The 22,205-nt window shown below is 36.9% G+C and overlaps 1 protein-coding gene across 6 annotated transcripts in view; it reads right to left on the minus strand.

Moving 5' to 3' along the window:
• TTC39B (tetratricopeptide repeat domain 39B) overlaps positions 1–22,205 on the minus strand; it is a 131,579-nt gene that overhangs the window by 18,116 nt on the left and 91,258 nt on the right. For 5 of the 6 annotated variants that reach the window (XR_013759568.1, XM_079112677.1, XM_079112678.1 and 2 more), the window contains 10 exons: positions 19,810–19,920; positions 17,429–17,560; positions 16,428–16,504; positions 10,465–10,532; positions 7,293–7,357; positions 4,278–4,383; positions 2,839–2,904; positions 960–1,068; positions 338–405; positions 188–247 (listed from right to left, as the gene is read on the minus strand). Coding sequence is in view for 5 of the 6 variants with exons in the window: in XM_079112677.1 (XP_078968803.1) it covers positions 188–247; positions 338–405; positions 960–1,068; positions 2,839–2,904; positions 4,278–4,383; positions 7,293–7,357; positions 10,465–10,532; positions 16,428–16,504; positions 17,429–17,560; positions 19,810–19,920 (862 nt within the window). In the remaining variant the exon portion in view is untranslated. Of the gene's footprint in view, positions 1–187; positions 248–337; positions 406–959; positions 1,069–2,838; positions 2,905–4,277; positions 4,384–7,292; positions 7,358–10,464; positions 10,533–16,427; positions 16,505–17,428; positions 17,561–17,774; positions 17,866–19,809; positions 19,921–22,205 lie in introns of those variants that run through there. The other variant, XM_079112680.1, reaches the window with a different exon arrangement.

The following is a 22,205-nucleotide window of genomic DNA, read 5'->3' on the forward strand; positions in this document are numbered from 1 at the left end:
GCTTTCAGTAACCTACTACATATAATAGGATATGTATACAAGTTAAAATTTTGTCCTTTTAATTAAAATGTCTTTTTCTTTATTTTTAGCTAATCCACACGGCTGAATTTAGTTATAGAGAATGACTGTGTGATGAAACTCTACCACGCAGGTAACTCCCCCAAACAACTCCCACCAAAAAAGTTACCTCTTCAATATTCCCTTTCAGCAACTCGATCCGGGCATGATAAAACAACATGAGGGAGCCCTGTGCAGAAAGGAAGAAAACACACTGTTCAACAGTCAACGCTGGCTGATTGATTATGGTTGAAACATACACTTGAAATATTTAGCATACATTCGGAAACTGCTGGAGGAAGGGTGCAAGGAGACTCTCTGCTTCCACAACATTCACTTCTCCTGTACCTAGAAATTCAACAGGAAAAGCCTCAGTCTTCACAAAACATGGTAGGTGTTTATAACTGACACTCTAAATTTCACTAACATAAAGCAAAGATTTATTCATGGAAAAAAATGAAAATTATTACTTTCTCATTTTTTACACTTGAAAAATAAAAACAAGTGTTATCTATGACTATTTAAGACAGCTCTGGGTCTGATAATTCTTGAGAATGGAGGTAGTTGTCCTAAATTCCTAATTTTCTTGTAATCTCTGGTTTCAATAGCAATATTAACTTATTGTTTTAGCCAAAAGTTAATTTCACACAAAAATAAATCTGTTATAACTATGATAAAATAGTTCACTTTAATGCAGAAATTTTAGCTGAGAAAATCTTCAACGAAAGAAGCAGCCAACACCCTCTGCCAAATGTCACTATGACAATGTCACCATTTTCCATCTCTACTCAGACAAAAAAGCAAACAAGTAAGAACTACTGGCTTTTACTGATTTTTCTACATTTTTACTTATTCAGATTAAAGATAATTTTCAATGACACCTAATGTAACCTAGACCTTACCAAGTATGAGGGAGATATAAGTATGGAAAGCCAGGATGGTTAGGCAGCACAGTGGAGACCTCATGCTTCTACCCGATGCACCTTCCCGAAGCTGCAGGAGGCCCAACTCCTACATGAATCAAACACATTTTAGAAACACAAGAACACAACTGAAAGATTAAATATGAGAACTTCCACATGCTAATTCATCTATTTCTGCCCTCCATGAAGGTGGGGTTTATTTTTTAGAAGTTTAAAACAGTGGTAATGCCTAACTAGAAACAAACTTCATATTTTGACTGGCATAAGACAATCTCCTAAATTCTTTTGTATCAAGTGATTTTCAGGGGAGAAAATGGTAGTGCTCACTTCACAGACATGCTATATTTCTCTAATAAAAATATTAACTTATTAAAACATACTGAAGGTTCAAGGGCAAGGCACTCTGGTGAGTGCAAAGACCCTGCCATCAAATGAGGAAGACAGCATGCAAATATCACATCATTAGAACACAGTGAGTGCCCTAAGAAAGACAAATAGATGATTTTGAAAGTTAGGAATGATTGAGCCCATTGGGGGACTACCATGGAAAGCTTTGTGGAATGGGTGGCATTTATTTCAAATCTAGGGAATGGAGAGGCTCTCCAGAGAAGGTATCCAGGGATACCTTGGGAGGAAGCCGGTTAGGGAAGATGTCTGAAAACCAAGACAACCAGAAAGCAGAACAGAAACAGGAAAGCTCAGGGCCTGTTAAAGGAACAACAAACTGTCCAGTTCAGCATGAGTATTCAGATTATGGGAACCTTTAGGCCATGTCAGAGTTGGGACTTTATTCAAGAGTCGAACTGGGGCCTGGGGATGTAGCTCAGTGGTCAGGCACTTGCCTGACATGCATTAGACCCCCAATCAGTCCCAGTATACAGGGAGGGGGAAAAAAAAAGGCAACAGGGAACTACTGAAGGAATAAGGTGGAAGATGAATGGTTAAGGAGTAGGATAACAATGTACCGCGTCAAAAATATACAAAACCTATCATAAGGAGATCACTACAAATCATAATTGTGTAGGAAGAATATGGACAGTGGAATAAACAGAAAAACTATTATAGTTTCTTTCACTTATTCTCATTACATGTCTCAAAACCTGCTTTTTTAAAAAAATAATTTTAGTTGTAGATGGACACAATAATTTTATTTCATTTATTTATTTTTATGTGGTGCTGAGGATCAAACCCAGTGCCCTGCAGGTGCCAGGCAAGCACTCTACCACTGAGCTACAACCCAAGCCCCTCAAAACCTGCCCTTTGACTTACAGAGACAGCTTTTGCAATGAGACAACTCTTATAAAAGCATAGTTGAGTGTTATGATTAATAAATGTTATATACTCACTACAAAACAACCACCACACAGAAATTGAATGAATAAAACTCATGGAAAGCAAATTTTCTCACTCAGTTTCACAGTGAAATTTGTAAAAAATATGGAAATTCAAAATATTGCCACCATAATGTATAATTAATACATGCAATTAATCTGTCAGAATTATAAACTCTATTGATTTAGAAATCTATCCCAATTTCTTTGTTTTACAGAAGATAACTCTGGGTTTAATAAAATGATAAGGAAGTATATTTTAACCATATAGAAGTAATAAAGATCCACCAAGCAGCAATATTAGTAAAACATAATTTTTAAACCCAGAATTTAGGTAAGAAACATAAGATTTTAAACTTTCAACAGAAAAACCATGCCTAATTCCTGAAAGATATGATCAAGACCAATGATACTTTATTGTCCTACAAGCAAACTGCCAATCATTTTCATGCTAGTTGTGAGGACAAGTTACAATGTTCCCATATTCAAAAACTAATGTCAAAACTAATATAAAATTAAATGTGTACCCTGTTTCCAGAAAATCCAATAAATTCTAATAATCTGATAATCCTTGCTGGTAAAAGGGACAGCATCTGTAAGGGGGAAAAAAAAAAAATATATATATATATATACACACATATGTATAATAAGTATATTTATGTTAATATATCTAACTATAGACAAATGGTAAAATCCGAACAACTTGTAAGTTTTAATGTTTCAGTAATATGAAAAATTAGAAACAAGTTTAAACCACTAGATATATCTCAATCACCACATACTGTAATAATTAATTTCATTTACTAAGGTGATGAACCTTAAAAAAATTTTTTTAAGAAAAAAACAAAGCCTGTCGTTTCCATGATTTTCTAAGGAACACTGGCTTAGCTCCTTTTATGTGGAGTGATGAAATGACAGGAAAGCAATTCCTCAGCACCCCTCTCCAGACAAGTTTTCTTTTAAGTTTCTTTCTTAGAAAGAGAAATCTTTTGTATTCTGGGCAACATACAGGCCCTACCTGGAAGTAGACAGCTGCAGCACTATAGCTCCTTTCTGGGACGTCCCTGAGGTAAGTAGGGAAGGGAGATTCTCCTTGTGAGCAGTGAGAATCTGGTAAACAGAGCCAGGGCAGTGAATCTGGTAAACAATTTGCTTGGAAGCAGAAATGGTCATATGTGTTTATGTTCCAATTTATGGCCTGTGGTCAATGGTTTGGCTACATGCCTTAGGGGCTTGGAAGGAACATGATTGGAAAATTAGTGGCAAAAATGTCTGGGGAAGAGATAGTGGACGGACTTCTCTGATTAGGCAGAAAGTGTGAAGATATCTGTATCCCACATGAAAGCTGAGGATTTTAATAACCAGAGGATAGATCACCCATTCCATGCATATGAATAGGCCTTTATTTCTGGCTACTGGTCAAAGAACAATAGGTTCATGAAAAAAAATGGCCATGGTGGCACATACACTCATAGATATGATTCTACCACTTTCTCATGACTTCCAGTCAAACCTTCATAAAACTTAAAAATCTCCAAATAATATACTGGAGAGTCTTCATTCCCCTAGAGATAGTCAAAATTATTTCTCAAGCTATATCAATCATTCCCTCATGTATTTCCAATCCCAGAGCCATCACTGTCACAGCAACAATATTTCTGATATGGAAATGAAACTAGATTCTAAGTTTCTTGTCACTAAAGGTCTTACTAGTCCATTCAGAGTGCTGTGTGCTTCCCTTACACTGTACAAGCCAAAGCCGCCCTGAGAACACGTATAGTTTTACCACACATAGTAGCCAAAGCCCCCACTGGGTCATAACACACACAAAAAATGGACCCACTTCAGCCACTTATCCCCTAAACTCAGGTGTAGGTTAAGGATCAGGTTCAAATGCAGTAAAGAGCACAATGAAAACCTTGGGTTCTTCTACAAAAAACTGGTTTCTATATAATTATTATCTTACCAAGTTAAAGGCCCCTGTTCCAAGCTTGACACCTCCTTCAAACTCATAAAAGAATTCTTGCTCAAGTTTATTCTTCTGCATTACATGCAGGATAGAAAGACATTCTCTGGATTGAAGAGAAAAGGTTATAGCATAATTTTCCCATGACTTAAAATAAATGTTAAGTCAAATTTCACACTTACACACTATAAATGTCATTAGGCAAAATACCACAGAATATTTAAATGGATAATGTTATGCTGCATTTACTCTTAAGGCCATCTGGGAAGAATTATTAAGGAAAATGGACCCATTTTTTCTTTCTGGGAATAAAGAAAGAGAGCTCAACCATCAGCAAGCTGACATAGTCAAAAGAAAAGGCAGTCAATAGAAACTGACTCTAAGATGACACAGATGTTGAAATAATATCCAATCTGAAAAAAATGTTGTTTTAATGAAGAATACCTCTGCAGCCTATTAAATAAAATCAGGCAGACTAATGTGTAATTTTGGCAACTCAGAAGGAAAGGACAGAGTATGGGAAGAAAATACATATATACATTTGAAGGCATAATGACCACAGAGATCTTGAAACCACACTTTGGCATATCATAGTCAAAGTGTTGAGACTCAAAACACAAAATAGTCTTCAAAGAGGGGAGAAGAAATAACTCATTAGATAAAAATGATAACACAAATGACAACTGATTTCTGACACAAACAACAAAGACCTTAACACAACAGATAGCAGTTTCAAAAGGCTGAAAGAAGAAACAAACAAACCTGTTGACCCAATATATTACTTAGCAAAATGTCCTCGAAAATGAAGGAAAAATAGAATTTTGAATAAATGAAAAAAAAATTTTGAAAGCAGACATACACAAGAAATGCTAAAGGAAGTTCTGTCTGAAAGTAAGCAGGAATAAATGAATTATACTAAAAACAGTGATTATTTAAGTAAACAGGGAAGATGACAACACATGACTATTTAAAGTTTAAACCTGCTGTGGTATTGAGGCTTGAATATACATAATTTTACTGTATACTCTAAGAATATTGCAAGAGAAATGCAAATTAAAACTAACATTTCATCTAACTCCAGTCAGAAAGGCAATTATCAAGAATACGAGTAATAATAAATGTTGGCAAGGATGTGGGGAAAATGTATATTCATACATTGCTGATGGGACTGCAAATTAATGCAACCACTCTGGAAAGCAGTGTGGAGATTCCTCAGAAAACATGGAATGGAACCACCATTTAACCCAGTTATCCCATTCCTCAGCATATACCCAAAGGACTTAAAATCAGCCTACTATAGTGACACAGTCAATGTTTACAGCCTCTCAATTCACAATAGCTAAGCTATGGAACCAACCTAGGTGCCCTTCAACAGATGAATGGATAAAGAAAATGTGATATATATATATATATATATATATATATATAATGGAATATTACTCAGTCATAAAGAAGAATGAAATTATGGCATTTGCCAGTAAATGGGTGGAACTGGAGACTATCACACTAAGCAAAATAAGCCAATCTCCAAAAAACAAAGGTTGAATATTATCTCTGATATGTGGATGCTGACTCACAATAGGAGGAGCAGAGGGGTGGGAGAGGAGATTCACCTGATTGAACGGGACGTGGTGGGAAGGGAGAGGAGATGGGAATGGGAAAGACAGTAGAATGAATTGGAATTGACTTTCCTATGTCCATATATGAATACACAACCAGTCTGCACATCACGTACAACTACAAAAATGGAAAGTTATATTCCATATATATATGAAATGTCAAAATACATTCTACTGTCATAGATAACTAAAAAGAACAAATGCAAAATTTAAAAAATTAGAATATTACAAAAGATAGCAGGTGGTAAATGAAACTATACTTCTACAAAGTTCTTATGTTTTATGTTCAATGGTTCAATATTAACTCTAAATTGACTGTGATAAATTTAAAAGAAGATTGTAATCACTATAGCAACTGCTAAAACAAATTTGAAATATAATTAAGAGGACAAAGGATTACATGGAATTTTATAATTTTTTATTAAAACAAAAGACAGGAAAAAGGTGGGGAAATAGATGAAGCAAAGAGAAAAGGCAAAACGGCAGTTACAAGTAATATCAACTGTCCAACTGTGCATTTACAAGAAATGCAACTTAAACATAAAAACAAAGGTAGATTTAAAGTAAAAGAACATATGTCATACAAAAACTTATTATAAAAAAGCATGAATGGCTATATTACTATCAAAAAAATAGATTTTAAGACAAGAAATACTACTAGACATGTCCCTACCAGTAGGGACATTTTATAATGAAAAAATGGCTAATTTCATTAAGGAAACAGAACAATTACAAATAAATATATATGAGCCTAACAGAGGTCCTAAATATATATGGCAAATACTGATAGAACTAAAGGGAGAAATGGATGACTCCATATTCCAAGATGAAAGTTTCAACACTCTCATGAGATGATAGAACAACTAGATAAAAATCAGTAAGTATACAGAAAACATAAATAACTCTATAAGCCACCTAAATTGAACATTTTCATCCACTGTGAGTTTTGTTGTTGTTTTTTTTTTTTTTTTTTTTTTTTTTTTTTGCAGTGCTGGGGATTGAACCCAGGGCCTTGTGCTTGCAAGGCAAGCACTCTACCAACTGAGCTATATCTCCAGCCCCACTGTGTGTTCTAATGGGCAGAGTTGCTCTAGATTCTGGACCAAAGACATACCTACTATTTGCAATGTATAAATTATTCTTAGGCATGAGAAACCAGGATTATCTGATAAAAAAATGTCAGTCACTTTCTTTTCTGCTGTTTCACTCTTAAATTTTCATTTAAACTTCTATTGTCCTAGGACATCAAATATATACTCAACCAAAACTCAAGTACATTTTTGCCTCTATTAAAAGTTTAAAAAACTAATCATATTAAGTTTATGAGAATTTTGAAGAACAAAGTAGTATAAGCACAAAAATCATTTAAAAGTCATGTTTCACTTTTTAAACTTACTTATATATTTGGTAACTTGTTCTAATTTTGAGTCCACCTTTGATGAAGTTGATCATATTTTCATCCTGAAAATAATTCAATTAAATAAACAAATCACTTAGCAGAAAATTTTAAATTATCCAGAGTTGCATATCTGTGTAACGGGAAAAATACTATTATTTTGAGGATGTAGTATTGAAATTAACACATTCTTCTTGCTTAACATTTGCAATGTGTCTTTTGTAATTTTTGTTATACGTTAGAAAATAATAAAAGTATTTTTAAAATCCTTGCATCACTTTATGTTTCTTTTTTGGGGGGCGGGTGCCAGGGATTGAACTCAGAGGGAACTCAACCACTGAGCCACATCCACGGCCCTGTTTTGTATTTTATTTAGAGATGGGGTCTCACTAAGTTGCTTAGTGCCTCACCATTGCTGAGGCTGGCTTTGAACTCATGATCCTCCTGCCTCGGCCTCCTGAGCCACTGGGATTACATGTATCACCACCGTGCCCAGCTCACTTTTTTCCTAAGGAACAAAATCCTTACCAATTACTTTAATAAATATCATCATTTACTGAGCAAATTTCTTCTGGTTTCATTCAAATTTAAAAGGGTTGATTTAAAGGATTTGTTCTAAAGCTAAACTTTCTCATTCATCATACCCAGTAAATGGGACTATGGTTCCTCTTTCACAGGGTACTTGCAGAGCCTATTTAACATTGTGAATTTCATTCATATACATTTCTAGACCAAAACAACTGGTCTGGATTCTGAAGTGGCAATCACTAATGTGCAATTTTGCTGGGAGGATGGAGGGTAGAATCACTTTACTTCTCCTTGCCTGATGGTCATTGACCATATAATTGAGGCAGTTGGCCGAGATGAATAGCATTTTCAAGGTCAGCATTCTAAGAGAGTCTCTTAATAAATTTTATCAAATAACCACTGGAAGAAGTTTCCTGTAATAGATGGTGCTAACAGAGACAGTGTCATGCTTCATATTTCCAGGGAGGAAATTTCTCTAGTCTATTGATATCAGAAAGATGCTCTGATATTTACTTCTTATGTATTTAAGAATCCTTCTGAAGCAAAAAAAAAAACTGAATTTAGTTCACTAATTTCATTAGCTACTGAAATATTTCATATTCCAATTGTCATAAGAATCAGTAGATACAAAATTCACTATGCAACTTAAATGTTTAATCACTTTATTTTAAGGAATCTTATACAAGTTCCAACACTAGTCAGGAAAGAATTTCTTGAGTTAGATTAAAATCTGATATAAGAGTGTTTCATTTCATGATTCATCGAACATTTACTAAATGCCTATATTATACCAGGCCCCTGACTGCAAAGACAGAGATGAAGGTATGCACAGGTTGCCATGAAAACACAAAATGGGGGTAAGGGGAGGACCAGAAAAGCCTCTTGGAAGCATCAATGCATAAAGTAAAAAAAAGAAAAAAAAAGATTAGGAAGTGACCAGGTGAAGAAAGGCAAAGTAATGTAAAATTTACAAACAAAGGAAAACTGAAATGGAAAAGCCAAGAAGCATTAAAAATCATGATGTGCTTGGCCATCTGTGCAGACATACACAAGCACTGCTGACTAATCTATGGCAAAGAAAGTAGTGGTCAAGGAGGAGGAAAGCTACCTCTCCCCATGCCATTCAAATATGTAACATTCCCATCAGTAACACCTGAAGACAGGGAGTAGGGAATTTGTGGGGAAACACCTCCCCAACTTGTGATATTCTGATAGAGGTCATTGCCATAGTCAGTAAGAGTGACTAAATGCTGAAATGGAGAAAGGCAAGGTCAGAGTCTTCATTTTTTAAAAGTATACTCAATGGCAGAATGAAAAATGAGCAGAAGGTAAAAGGAAATTAGAGATAGAGTCACTAGGTTGCTGCACAGTCCAGGCAAGAGCTGATAAGCAACTCCACTACGACAATGATAGTTACAACAAAGAAGAGACGAAGCTGAACAATCTTTAAAAGGCAAAAGAAACAAGAATATGAAAGTGCTATGATGCACAAAGAATTGGGGAAAATCATGTATATCTGCCAGTTGTTAAATTTCAAGTCCCCAAATATAAAATAAGTTTTAAAATCCCATATTCTACTATCTAATCCCCATTTGGAAAACACATCAGAAAAGATTGGGGGCCTCCATCAATAGCTGCATGTTTTTCACTAAGGCAGTAAGATTGTTGTTACTAAACAGACTTTGTAATGTACAGGGTTTTAGGAAAACATCACACTGATTCACTTTTACTAACCCATAATCTAACCTAAGAGGTCAACTTCACAAAAAAGAGAGAAGCAACTCTCAAAATAATACAAAAGATTGAGATTGGAAGAGTTATCATCTTGTAGTTGAGTTTTCTTCTGCCTTATACTCCTGACCCCCACCCCTATGGCCATCACTATCACGTAAGAGGCTACCATATGAAAATCTATTTTTTAGAGGTACTGGGAGATAGAAAGAGAGGCAAAATACCAACTAAAACAATTCCTAGAGGTGAAATTAAAGTGCCTCATAAGAAAAGGATTCATTGTTTTATCTAGCAACTTTTAAAACTTTCTCTTTCAAAGGAAGAAATAAAAGAAAGGGGAATAAGAATAGAAAGTGATGTAAAAAATAAAATCTGAAGGATTCATGAAAAATGGGCTTATCTATGCATCCATGGTGGAGCTTTGCCAAAGCATGCATTGCAAAAAAGGAATGGCCAGGCTGGAATGCAATTCAGTGGTACAGCACTTGCCTAGCATATGCAAACCTGGGAGGAGGGAAGGCAGGGAGAGAGGTGAAGAAAAAAGGAGACTTCCTCTGTCGGGGTCACTTTGGTGGGAGGCCCTTTACCATAAGCAAGTACAAAATGGAATAATCTCAGTTTTCACATGAAAAAGCATTCTGAAATTAGGTGTGGCCTTTACAAGGCATTTCTTTAAAAGGCAGTAAGTCCCAGCAAATGAAAAACTCAAAATAGACTCTAAAGTGTATTTGAGTAGATATAAAGTTCTCTGAAGGTTTTTTTCCAGCTAAAGTTTATCAGAATAACAAATATTTTTCATCGCCACTGTAAGTCAAAATAACTGGAGCACTAACATTTGAATGAGTCATATTTTTTCTATGCTGTATTAGCAGGTTTCCCAGCCAATACCAATTCTAAGCCAGACATTTATTACCTGCACAAACGTGAGTGCTGCTTTCTGTAGGAGACACTCGGCATAACAGATTTCAGCATGCATTTCCTCTATTAAAAACAAATAAAAATATGTTAAGAAAAATTCCAAGTCCACAATAATTGCCATAGATATTCAAAAAAGACTGTTAAATAAATGAGTCCAACAGATTGCTATATTGCTTTGGTGCTTCCATAAAAGGGATATGATAATCCACTCTTGGTGCTGATTCAGCAAGATTCTTCTGGAATGTATGCAAAGTTCAGGGAAGTCATCATTGGCCCTATTCAAACATAACAGAGGAGTCCACATTTGATGTCAAAGACCCAAACTCAGCTCATAATGAGAACCAATATTTAAAAGTCCTTTAAAAAAAAACAAAACTTTTTTTATTAACTTAACAGTAACATGAAAGCTTAACATAGTTGTAAAGGTTGAAAAAAAAACTACATAAAATTTATGAACTCTAACTTCTAAAATATGAATGATAATCATGACAATGGCTAGAAACATTGTTAACCTGAAGTGAATGCAGCAATTCTCTAGAAACATTGTTAACCTGAAGTGAATGCAGCAATTCTCTAGAGCTGAAGTGAATGCAGCAATTCTCTAGAGCAATTCTCTACTGCTCTACATATCCAAGTCAGGGCTTTGCATGCAAATCAAATTTGTTCTAAAGAAGGTCAGCACTATTCCAGTTTTAGGGTAACTTTGTCATTCGGATATCCAGCACAAAAATAAGTTGCCTAGCAAAAGGGGGCTGTGGAGGCTCTGTACATCCCAGGGATATGTGGAATGCCCCAAAACACACTCCCTATCTTCCTAAATAACCTATTATACTTGCAGAGATTAGGGAGGTAAATCCTGCATTTTTGCATAGACAAAATCTACAGGTTCCTGCTTTCTCCATAGGCTGCAAATTGACATGTTATTTAAACATTGGAGTTTGGAGGAAAGGCTCTGCCAGGTACTAGCTCTAGGACCTTGTGCAAGCTACCCTCCCTTTCTCTGTTGGTTGCCTCATTTATAAAGTCCGCTAATAATGTCTCTTTCATGGCTGAAGGATTAAGTGAGGTGCTGCACTGAGTTCACTATATACAGTAAGCACTACTTGCACTAAGATTACTGTCTTTGACCCAAGTACTTTTGGGTAAAAACTTAGAAAGAAGAAAGCATTTTTATGTCAAGTTAGTGATGGGAAAATAGGTATGTCTATAGAATTAGAAATGCTATTGCTAAGACTAGATAAGAATGTGTGGCTTCTTTCAATTACACACACACACACACACACAAAACCCACTGGCTCTCACCTATGGGTTCAACTTCTTGCTGTGCTCATTTTCCAAATGTTCAATTTACGAAGAAGTAAACATGCAACTAAGTTCCCCAACAGCACATAGACAGGACAAACCAACAACAGGCAGCATTTGAGGACCTCTACCTGCCTGTGTGTATCCCAGCAGGATCAATAACAGAGTTACAGTTCTTCAGAACATCTTCCCTAAAAATGTATCTCTTGATTTCATCAGTGCTTCAGTGGGATAGAAACTGGTAACTTTTATTTTTAGAGTCACCAGAATATCCTCTTCCTAGGTAACTCTATAACAGAGTAAGAACTGTCAGGGGCTGTTAACTCTGTGCTCAGGAACAGATTGCTGGGGTGGGGCATGTACAGAGGCGACCAGCAGGAACAAAGGCATGGAGCAAGAGAAGCCCAGGACACCTTTGGCTGTAGCATGTGGTGTGCAGAGAAGGGAGAGAGAACAGTGAGGTTGGAAAGGTAAATAGGGGTTAAATTATGGATGACCTTGACTGTCACAGCCTGCACTTGATTCAGTAGGCAACCATAAATCCTTGAAGAGAGATGAGCAGATGGGTGAATGGATTATGGTTAGGTTAACACTGGACAGATGGAATAGCAGTATAAAGGATGTAACAATAAAGCAAAGATAAAAAGGCGTGAGAGTTCCAATTCTATATTCCACGTGTAAGTATTCTTCATATGAGTATTATATCTCACATCCTAGACATTGCATTTAAATATCTCTTTTTAAAGTCAATTTGAAACCCGTTCAGCAGAATCCGCCAGCCACCAGGGAAGAGCAGGTGTGTTCCACATTAAGCCCATGAAAAGTTTAATGAAATATACTCACTCCTGCAGACAACCAGACACTCAACGATGTAAATGAAAATTACCAAGAGGGAAAACAAATCACATACTAAAACGACAATGTTTTGACATGCTCTCTTGAACACAAAGTCTGTCTGGGTTGTAGTGACAGCCAAGCTCACTGGAAAGAAAAAGCAACTTAATTTATAAAAGTCTTACTTCTTCCTTTACTGCAGATGATTTACATTGAGCAGTTCTCTGATTCTCAAAATTAGTCATTGGGCACTTACAAATAAGCACTACCAGAATGCCACTTAATTATAAAACCCTTAGTCCACTAAAGGAAATAAATTCATGGTATGCTGAAATGTTAGCCAAGCGCAACTTTCAGATATAAAGTTTAAATAAACTTATATTTCAGAATAGGCTACAGTTACCATCTAGTACAATTTTAATAGTCACAGTTTTCTACCTTATTCCAGACTTCCTAAAGTGTACTATCCAAAGAAATTATAAAAGGATAAGAAGAGTATCATCTATTTTCAAGAGGTTTAACACAGGAATGATCCCACATTTCCCTCACCCATTTCCTAGCCACCTACAGGAACAAGTGAGGGTACAATGGACAGATCTGTGGTACCAGGAAAGGCACATCAGCTTTAAACCCTGCTCCGACGGGTGGTGACCTAGCCCACCTATCCAATCTCCTGAACATTACTCCTAGTTTACAGAAGAGGTTACATGGAACAGATTGGTTAATGTTAAGGAACATTGGTTGATGTTTGACACACAGAGAGCATTTTTTTTAAATGATCATTATCATATTATTTTTTAAATTATTATTTATACTCATACCATGTCATTCTTCCCAAAACTAAGGTTAAAAAATCTCCAATATCATTTTCATATTACAAAGAAAGAGGGAGGCAGGGGTAATGGGCCAATAGAGAGGCCATATAGAGTATAACAGAACAGGAATACAAACAGAGGCCTCAGATTTCCTGGGATTTCTTTAGAGCCTGTTTAATCTCCTATTGATCTTCATTAGAGGACTATAGACCTACTAGTGCAAATTTTTATTCTATAGATACTTGGAGGTCAGTTTCTGAAAGAAGGAGAAAAAAAAAAGATGGGTTTCAGCTGCCTAGAGTAGGTAAGTAGCTAGTTAACCATGAATGGGTGAGCAGAGGAAAGACAAAGAATGGTGACCGAAAACCACAGGGAGCCTTGCTGACAGACAAGCACCTGGAATGGGGCCTGGCATGTTAAAATCCCCCAGCCATGATTACCTCCCAGAAAGAAAAACCACTGTTTCAAGATTAGGCCACACCCTGCCAGGTGGTCTGGATCCTCCCTTGTCACAACTATCACAACCCTCAATCATCCTGGCAACCAAATATCAAGATGCTCACAAGAAAACTTGCTGATGGTTATTCCAGGGTAATAACCAATAAAGGGGGCAGGAAATTGAGGCAAAAATTGGGTGGGAGTTCTATTTCTAGTTAAAATCCCCAACTCTGAGCACCATGCCAACCTCCCCTGGAGATAGTCCATGCAGTTCCTACGCTATCAGGAAAAAAAAAAAATCAAAAGATGGACTTGGGGCAGAACTCTGGAAAATTCCTGAAGACTCCCCTGAAAAACTGAAGAGCAGGAAGGGCACAATGTCCCTCTCCTCTCTGAGAGGACCCACCTCTCCCTTCAGAGAGTCCCCTTTACTTCTTTCCTCTCCCATCTACAAACTCATAACTGCTAACTCTGAGCGATAAGTTTGAAATCTTTCTGACCTAATCTCAAGAGGAAGGGGGGGCCTCTGTACTGTCTCAGTTTCACAGTAGGCCTCTGCCCTATAACAGAATGACCAAGAAATGCCATTTGGTTTGGTAATCAACATCACACCCTTTAAGAACAAGTCCTAAAGATGTAATGTACATCAATCCTCTCCTGTAATCAATACTTGAAACTCCCATCACGCAAGTTCTCCAGTGTCCACAAGATGATGACATTTGTCTAACAAAATAAATACTTCATGATAAAACACACTCAACAATGTGTGTGACATACACTTGACCATGAGGAATGACTCTGATAATTTTCAGAACTGCTCTTTAATCAGCCACAGAGATGTCAAGTATTTTGTGTTACTTCTTCCAGAAAGCAAGTCTGACAATGACAATGCAGGAACAGATTCTACTGAAATGTCAGAAGTTTTTGAAGGACATGTTTTTTTTCTGCAGAGTTACCTGGATATTCCTTTCTGGTAAGCCATCCTCACTAGTGTATAACACCAATAAAACAACTGGAAACATCTACCCTGATCTCAACAGGAACATCAAGTAACTGGCAACCATCCATCTGCTCAGGGTGCTGCAGGCACTCCTGGATTCCTGACTATTCCTAACTACCTGCCCACAAACAGAGTATCTTCCATACTATGACGTATTAACACTTTTTAAAAAGGTATCAAAATTACTTTGACCTTGGAAAAAATCTTGTTAATATAGAAAACTGAAACTCTCATAGATAGATAGTAAGAACATAAAGTGATTTAAGTTTTTGGAGAAAAAATTTGCAATACCTGTAAATATTTTAAAATTTCAAACCCTTAGAACTAGTATTATGATTTAGATATAAAATGTTTCCCAAAAGCTCTTGTGTGGGACAATGCAAGAAAATCAGAGGTAATTGTCCTATTCCCAATTTGAGAGAGAAGCACTTATGTTTCACTGCTATGTATTACATTTGTAGTTCCTTTCTTGTATATACTTTTGTTTTCTAATCAGATGAAGGAAGTTCCTACCTTTGAAAAATTATAAATACATGTTAAATTAAAAAAAAAAAAAAAGTTAGAGGTGAAATGATTGGGTTATAAGAGCCTTAACCTAATCAGTGTGTTAATCCATTGGTAGGGATTAACTAGGTAAATGAAGGCAAGTAGGGTGTGGCTGGAAGAGGTGGGTCTTTGGGGCCATGCCCTTGGGCTTATATTTTATCTGTGGTAAGGGGAGCTCTCTCTTTGCTTCCTGGTGTCATGTCCCCAGCTGCTTTCCTCTGCTACACTTTTCTGCCATGATGTTCTGCCTTACCTCAGTCCAGGAGGAATGAAGTAGACCATCTACAGAGACTTCTGAAACTATGAGCCTCCAAATAAACTTTTCCTCCTCTAATTGTTTTTGTCAGGCTTTTAGTCATGGCAGTGAAAAAGTGGACTAAAACAACTGGTTATTCCACTTTTAGAAATCTATTCTGTAAAATTTTTTTAGTTGTTGATGGACCTTTATTTTATTCATTTATTTATATGCAGTGCTGAGAATCAAACCCAGTGCCTCAGACATGTGAGGCAAGCACTCTACCACTGAGTCACAACCCCAGCCCTACAAAATATTTTGTAAAATGTGTAAAGACACATGTACAAGGATTTTAGGACATCAATATTTGCAACAATGAAAAAATAAAAATTATGTAACTGTCCTTTGATAGAGAAAAAGCAAGTAAACTATGGTATATTCATTCTGTGCAATACTACATATCTGTGAGACAGAATGAGGTAAATTTATATGACCTGGGAAAACATAATATTATAGAACGACATGCATTATATGATTTCATGTTTGCAAAAAAGTGAACAGCACATGAACAACCACATAAACCTAGGTATCTCATATATTTGTACATAGAAAAGTCTGCAAGGCTTTAAATTCACCATTAACAATGGTTACTTCAGGAGAATGAGCACAATGGGGAATAGAAAAAGATATTCCATTTACTTTCTACACTTCAGTATTGAATTCTATGAACATGACTACTTTTTAATTTTTAAAAGAAAATAAAAATTAATCTTTGAAATCACTTGTACCTTCACTCAGTTGTTCCAATGATCCTCGAGAAAGAAGACTGGAGAAAGATTCTACAACTGTGCACTTTTTCCTATATCTGCATTAAGTAAATAGAAGGGGAAATAGAAAGAAAAAAAATAAAAACAAATCAGGCTGAGTTCTTTTTCATTTGACATTCAGTTCAGCAGTCACAATCACACCAAATAGTCACTAAGCTACAACTCTAAACCCTCAAGTCTGCAGAGCAGAGGTCACTGTTTTTCATCAACTGCACACCCATCTCCTAGTACTGGACTAACAACCTGTAGACAGCCATCCCACATGTATGGACAAACCCACACACACTGAATACTAAACCTGCCAAGGCCCTTCCCTGTATTACTACAGTGAAAGTGTTCACAGAGTTAAAAATGGAGTTAAAGTGCACTCTTTGGAAATGTTCTTCATTTGAGGGGCTTACAACATAATTAGATAAGGATGTCATTTTACCCATGTTAAATTTCACTAATACAAATAATAGCTTTTACTATATTTTTCCTAAACATACAGAATAAAGCTTAAAATAAGACTAAAAATCCATCTTATTTAGCCAATCCAAAGTACCCAACTATAAGTTCTTCTCATGTGAACAAAACAATTCTGTCAGAATTTGTAGCATCCCATGTTAAACAAGCTCCTTGCTTGACTTGGCATGGCATAGAGTACTCAAATCTTATCCACCTCAGGAGACACCTGAGACTGTGGCTGTTAATCCCAATGAAATCGCTCCCGGATCTTCTCTTTAGCTCAGGCCCCAAGCTATCAAAAAGAAAAGTGAAACAAATAAATGCCAAATGGGAACCATGCTATTCCTGGTAAGAATTTTTTAACTATTATATAAAACTTCTTGAGGCCAAGAAGTTTTGAAGCTGAAGTTCTTTTCTCAACCACAGAGTTTTCAGTCAGCCAAATAGGGCTCATTTTATCACAAAGGATAAGGGTTTGGGGGTCATATGTCAAGTATTTAACTCTTCAGTCATACTTTTGGCAGGTTTGTAAAGCGTCCTTCATGGCAGAAATGCCTTTTTGGATGTCCTGTTGCTCAAAGGTCATGACAGCCTGCAACACCACAATGGTACTATAGCCCAAGGCATGGTACATACTCTCCTTAGCCCTGGAAAGAACACAGGGAATTAGTACATTTCAATTAAATGGAAAAAACAACCTAGGCTTTTTTGATACTGATCACAAGAAAGCATAATGAATACATGCCATGACTTCCACAGTAATAACCTTAACTTCTTCGCCATAATCACTGAAATGTTACAGACTGTGAGAGGCATGTGCTTAAGAACTTTAGTATCAAGAACTTTCCAATTTAAACCCACACAGGCAGGACAAAATGTTCCAGGCAAAGCTCAAGTGGACAACATGCCTTTCTCTGCTTTAGCACAAGGGGGCAGCCTGTCGATTCATTTCCTAGAAAAGCTTTCAAGGCAAACCCATTTTTTCAGTTGAAAAAGGTGTGGTGTACTGTCTTAAGATTTGAAATAAGTGCTAAAAAAGGCTAATGGAAATGTAGTTTGTGACAGAGAGATTTCAATATGTTTTTTGAAAGAAGAAGACTCATTTAAAATCATCCCCTCTCTTCTACAGCCAGAGGTCAAGAAAAAGCAAGATTTTTGAAAAAAAGTAGGTCAGCCCCAAAAAGGCCTGACGAAAGTAAATCTCAGATACTGTATCTGATCTAATTGCACTATCTGAGATTCCTAATTAAAGTTCTTGATAATTTTAGTTATTAAGTTATCAGTGAGGACTGCTTCGAGAATCTAAGAATGTTCATTAGTTCTAGTGTAGAGCAGACATTACAATTTCCAGGATGTAAAAGCATCACCATCTCTTCTCAAAACTTCTGATGTTATACCGATGCATATCCAGGTGCAGTGTAGCACATTTGTAATCCCAGTAGCCTGGGAGGATCAACAAGTTCAAGGCCAGCCTCAGCAATTTAGCAAGGCCCCAAGAAACTTAGCAAGACCCTGTCTCAAAATAAAAATTAAAAAAGGGATAGGGATGTGGCTCAGTGGTGAAGGACTTGCTTAGGTAGCAAGGCCCTGGGTTCATTCCCAGCACAGTCAAAACAACAAACCAATGTATGGTTTTGTTTGTAATTTAAGTTAAATATTAAGGCTCAACAGACTGCTGCTATGTGAAACAAATATAAACCACGCTATTTTCCCCCTCCCCCATGGAATTAATCTAACCATCCTTTGGTAATTTGCAGTTTGTCCTACACAGTGAGGCTGCTGCCTGTTCAAAAGGACCACAGGGAATAAGAGCAGCCTGAAGTTATTCATTAATTGTGCCTTCGAACATTGTATTTTCCTAACTAAATGTTCTTCCAAGAAGGGGGAAAAAAGTTCAAGTGGGATTAAAAAGTATTTTTAACAATGACACATGCATAAATATCAGGGACTATAGAACTTCACTGGATACAATAATAAATGATTTATTTTCATTCTATGTTATAATCAGGTGTCAAGGGAAGAGGAAAAAAAGGAGACTTGTTTGAATAAAAAAATAAATACAGGAGAGAAGTAGGTAGTCTGGGAAAGGAGACCGAAGGAGAGATAAAGAAGGAAAGACAAAAAGACAGAAGACTACAAAAGGAGGCAGAAGGCCAGAAAACTGTCTAAAGGACCTAACAAACAGGACTGGAGATACAACAGCTGGTAGAGTGCTTCCCTTGCATACACAGGCAATAGGTTCAATCCCCAGAAAAAATAAATAAGTTGCTTTTAAAAATAAATAAGTAAATAAAGGACCTAGAAGGATGGAGGGAAGAAAACTGACATGGCAGACAGAGGTTGAGACAAGAGCTAGAAACAACCCTGACAATGTCCCTTAGCCTATGATCTCAACATTTATCTTCTTATTTCTTCTTAACTTCTGAAATGTTAATTGGTAAATCATGACTTGAAAAATTAACAGGGAGTATTAATTAAAATGAAATAGCTTAACTTGTTTAATCACATAAATAGGGATTCCAATAAATATTATCTTAAAATTCAACATTGAGATTTGCATACTCTAGTTCTTTGCCTTCTCATTTCAAATGAAACTTTTCCCAATGATACTTAAAAGAAACACTCATATCAATTTTAACAAAATTAAAGTCCTACAAAACTATATCACATGACAATATTTGAACCAAATATAGAAATTAAAATATGTGAAATAATCAGAAATTTTCTAATGATTAAATTTAAAAAGACATATCTTAACTGAATTTTAAAATTGACCTACAATAAGGAGTCTCAACCAAGTAAGCTTATAAATACTTAGGCAAAACCACAGAAATTAACCTACAAGCATGACATTAAAGAAACAGTTGAAAAAAATGCTTTATCTAAAATAAATTACCCTGGACGAAGCAATTCTAAGGCATCTGTAAATTTGTTACTTAGAAATAAATTCAATGCCACTGCACATTCTTCTAGGCCACTCTTGAGATCCACTCTGGTTGATGATGAACTAAAGATCAAGAAAAAAATACAAAGAATTTTTATAAGTTTTATTATTAGCACATTTTCCCAGGGAGTATGTATGAATTTTGGAGGCACAGGACTGACAGAAATTCTAACTCTGCCACTTACTAATGTAGGGGCAAAGGGAACATTCCCTCTGTCCTCTTGTAAATATTTTTTAGGGGAGATGGATGGTCCAAAGAACAGAGAATAGCCTGAAACAAAGTTTCTCTGGGTTCTGAGTGTGGTCTTTCTTTTCTGCTAGTTAATCTTCCCTGACTAATGAGGTTATTGGGAATGGTGGATCCCATGACAATTGCATTCTTTCTAGAAGAATGAAGGAACTTGAAAGAAATTTCTTCCTGGTGCTTCCTAAGAGATAGAGGAGAGACAGGGTGGGAGAAGGTTAGAGAGACTTTGGTTCTGAGTCTGCTACTTTGGTTCAAAGCACTCAGCATGTCAAAGTGCCATACTTTGGAGTACTGTTTTCTGCACCCCAAAACTAACTTTGTCTGTAACATCCATGAATCTCAACTTTCTTACGTGCAAAATGGGACACCCCAACCTACTTGATGGGGTGTTTTGAGGATGAGATTAACTGACAAATAATGCTCATAGTAGGCATTATGAACACTAACTCTTCACTTGGACTTACAAAAGTCCAATGAGTAACTAGAAGCAGGATACAAAGTTTAGCATCTCTGCCTCCATTTTGCATCTGTCTCCTTTGCTCTGAGTCTCTTTGGATTCCTGAAACAACAGGTCTTATCAGAAAACACACTGAGATGAGTGGAAACGAACGCCCCCGCCTCCAACCAGGAAACAGTAGCTTTCTTACAGGTCCTCACAACCACCAGCCACCACCACTCACCAACCCTATAATGATCAACTAGAGCACAGTTTGACCAAGACTGCTTGACTGTGCATGCTTCTGACTCTGCAATATAATATAGAAGTTGATGTCAGTATTCTTGAAGAGAGTGCTAAGGACACTGGTCCCCTTGCCTTCCTGGCATAGCTATCCTAATTCCTGAGCTGGGAGTGGTGGTGCACACCAATAATCCTAGCAACTTGGGAAGCTGACAGGAGGATTCCAAGTTAGAGATCACCCTCAGCAAGTTAGCAGGCCCTCAGCAATTTAGTAAGACCCTGTCTCAAAATAAAAAATAAAAAGTACTGGGAAATGATAAAGTGCCCCTGAGTTAAATTCATGGTCCTTCCTCCCTCCCTCCCTCCCTCATTTCCTTCCTTCTTTCCTGTACTGGGAATGGAACCCAGGGGTGCTTTACCACTGAGCTATATCCCCTGTCATTTTAAGACAGGGTCTCACCAAGTTGCCTAAGACCTCACTAAATCACTGAGGCTGGCCTGGAACTTTCGATCCTCCTGCTTCAGTCTCTCAAGCCACTGGGATTACAGGCATACTGCTCTCAGCTCCTAATTCCTTCATTATTCACATCTCAGCTAATACACCACCAACCCAGGGTGGCGTGGTTGAGCCCACCCCATACTCCAGTTTTCCTTCCATACCACTTATTCCAGGATCTTGTGAATGTAGTATTTGTGGATATATGTATCTGTCTTCCCTCTCTAGGATATCAGAGTAAGAAGATTGTTTGAGTCACTTGTGTGTCATCAGTGCCTTTGGTGGTATCTAGAACATGCTCAATAAATATACTTGAGTGGGTAGGTTCCTATTCTGGGTGAAAACAGAAAACTCCTCATACTTAGAGCTTGAGGCACCTTCCCCCTAGGGAGAAGCAGAAAGGAGACCAGCTCTTTTTTTTTTTTTTTTTTTTTTTGTGTGTGTGTGTGTGTGTGTATGTGAAGGGTTTTCATTTGTTTAATACACCTGAAAAGAACGCATGTACAAAGAATTGAGACAGGAAAAAGCATTGGTTCAGCACCAATGAATCTACAAGATTTAGGATTTAGGCAAGGTGGAAAGATTACCTAAACATTTTTATTAAAAACCAGAAACTGCAACCAAATAAGCTGAAGAAAAAAAAAAAAAAAACAAAAAAAACCCCTATTAACACTTATGAAGACTCTCCAAGACTCTTGCCATGATTTTCAGTGGAGAATATGGGGGGCTAGAGGGACTTCATATGCAAACAGAAATAAGGGGATTCCCAACTGGTCAGTCCCCTTGTTGGTAAATGTTCTCCCACCCCATCCACCCCCAGCTTCTTAAGTGAAGCAGGCCTACATCCTCAAGCCTGAAAGGATGCCAATCATCCTGCAGGCATCTGTCTTCTAGCACCACCCCTCATAGTCCTTCCCTGTGCCAGG

This window comes from Sciurus vulgaris, assembly GCF_902686455.1.
Source record: "Sciurus vulgaris genome assembly, chromosome: 15".
Taxonomy (NCBI): domain Eukaryota; kingdom Metazoa; phylum Chordata; class Mammalia; order Rodentia; family Sciuridae; genus Sciurus; species Sciurus vulgaris.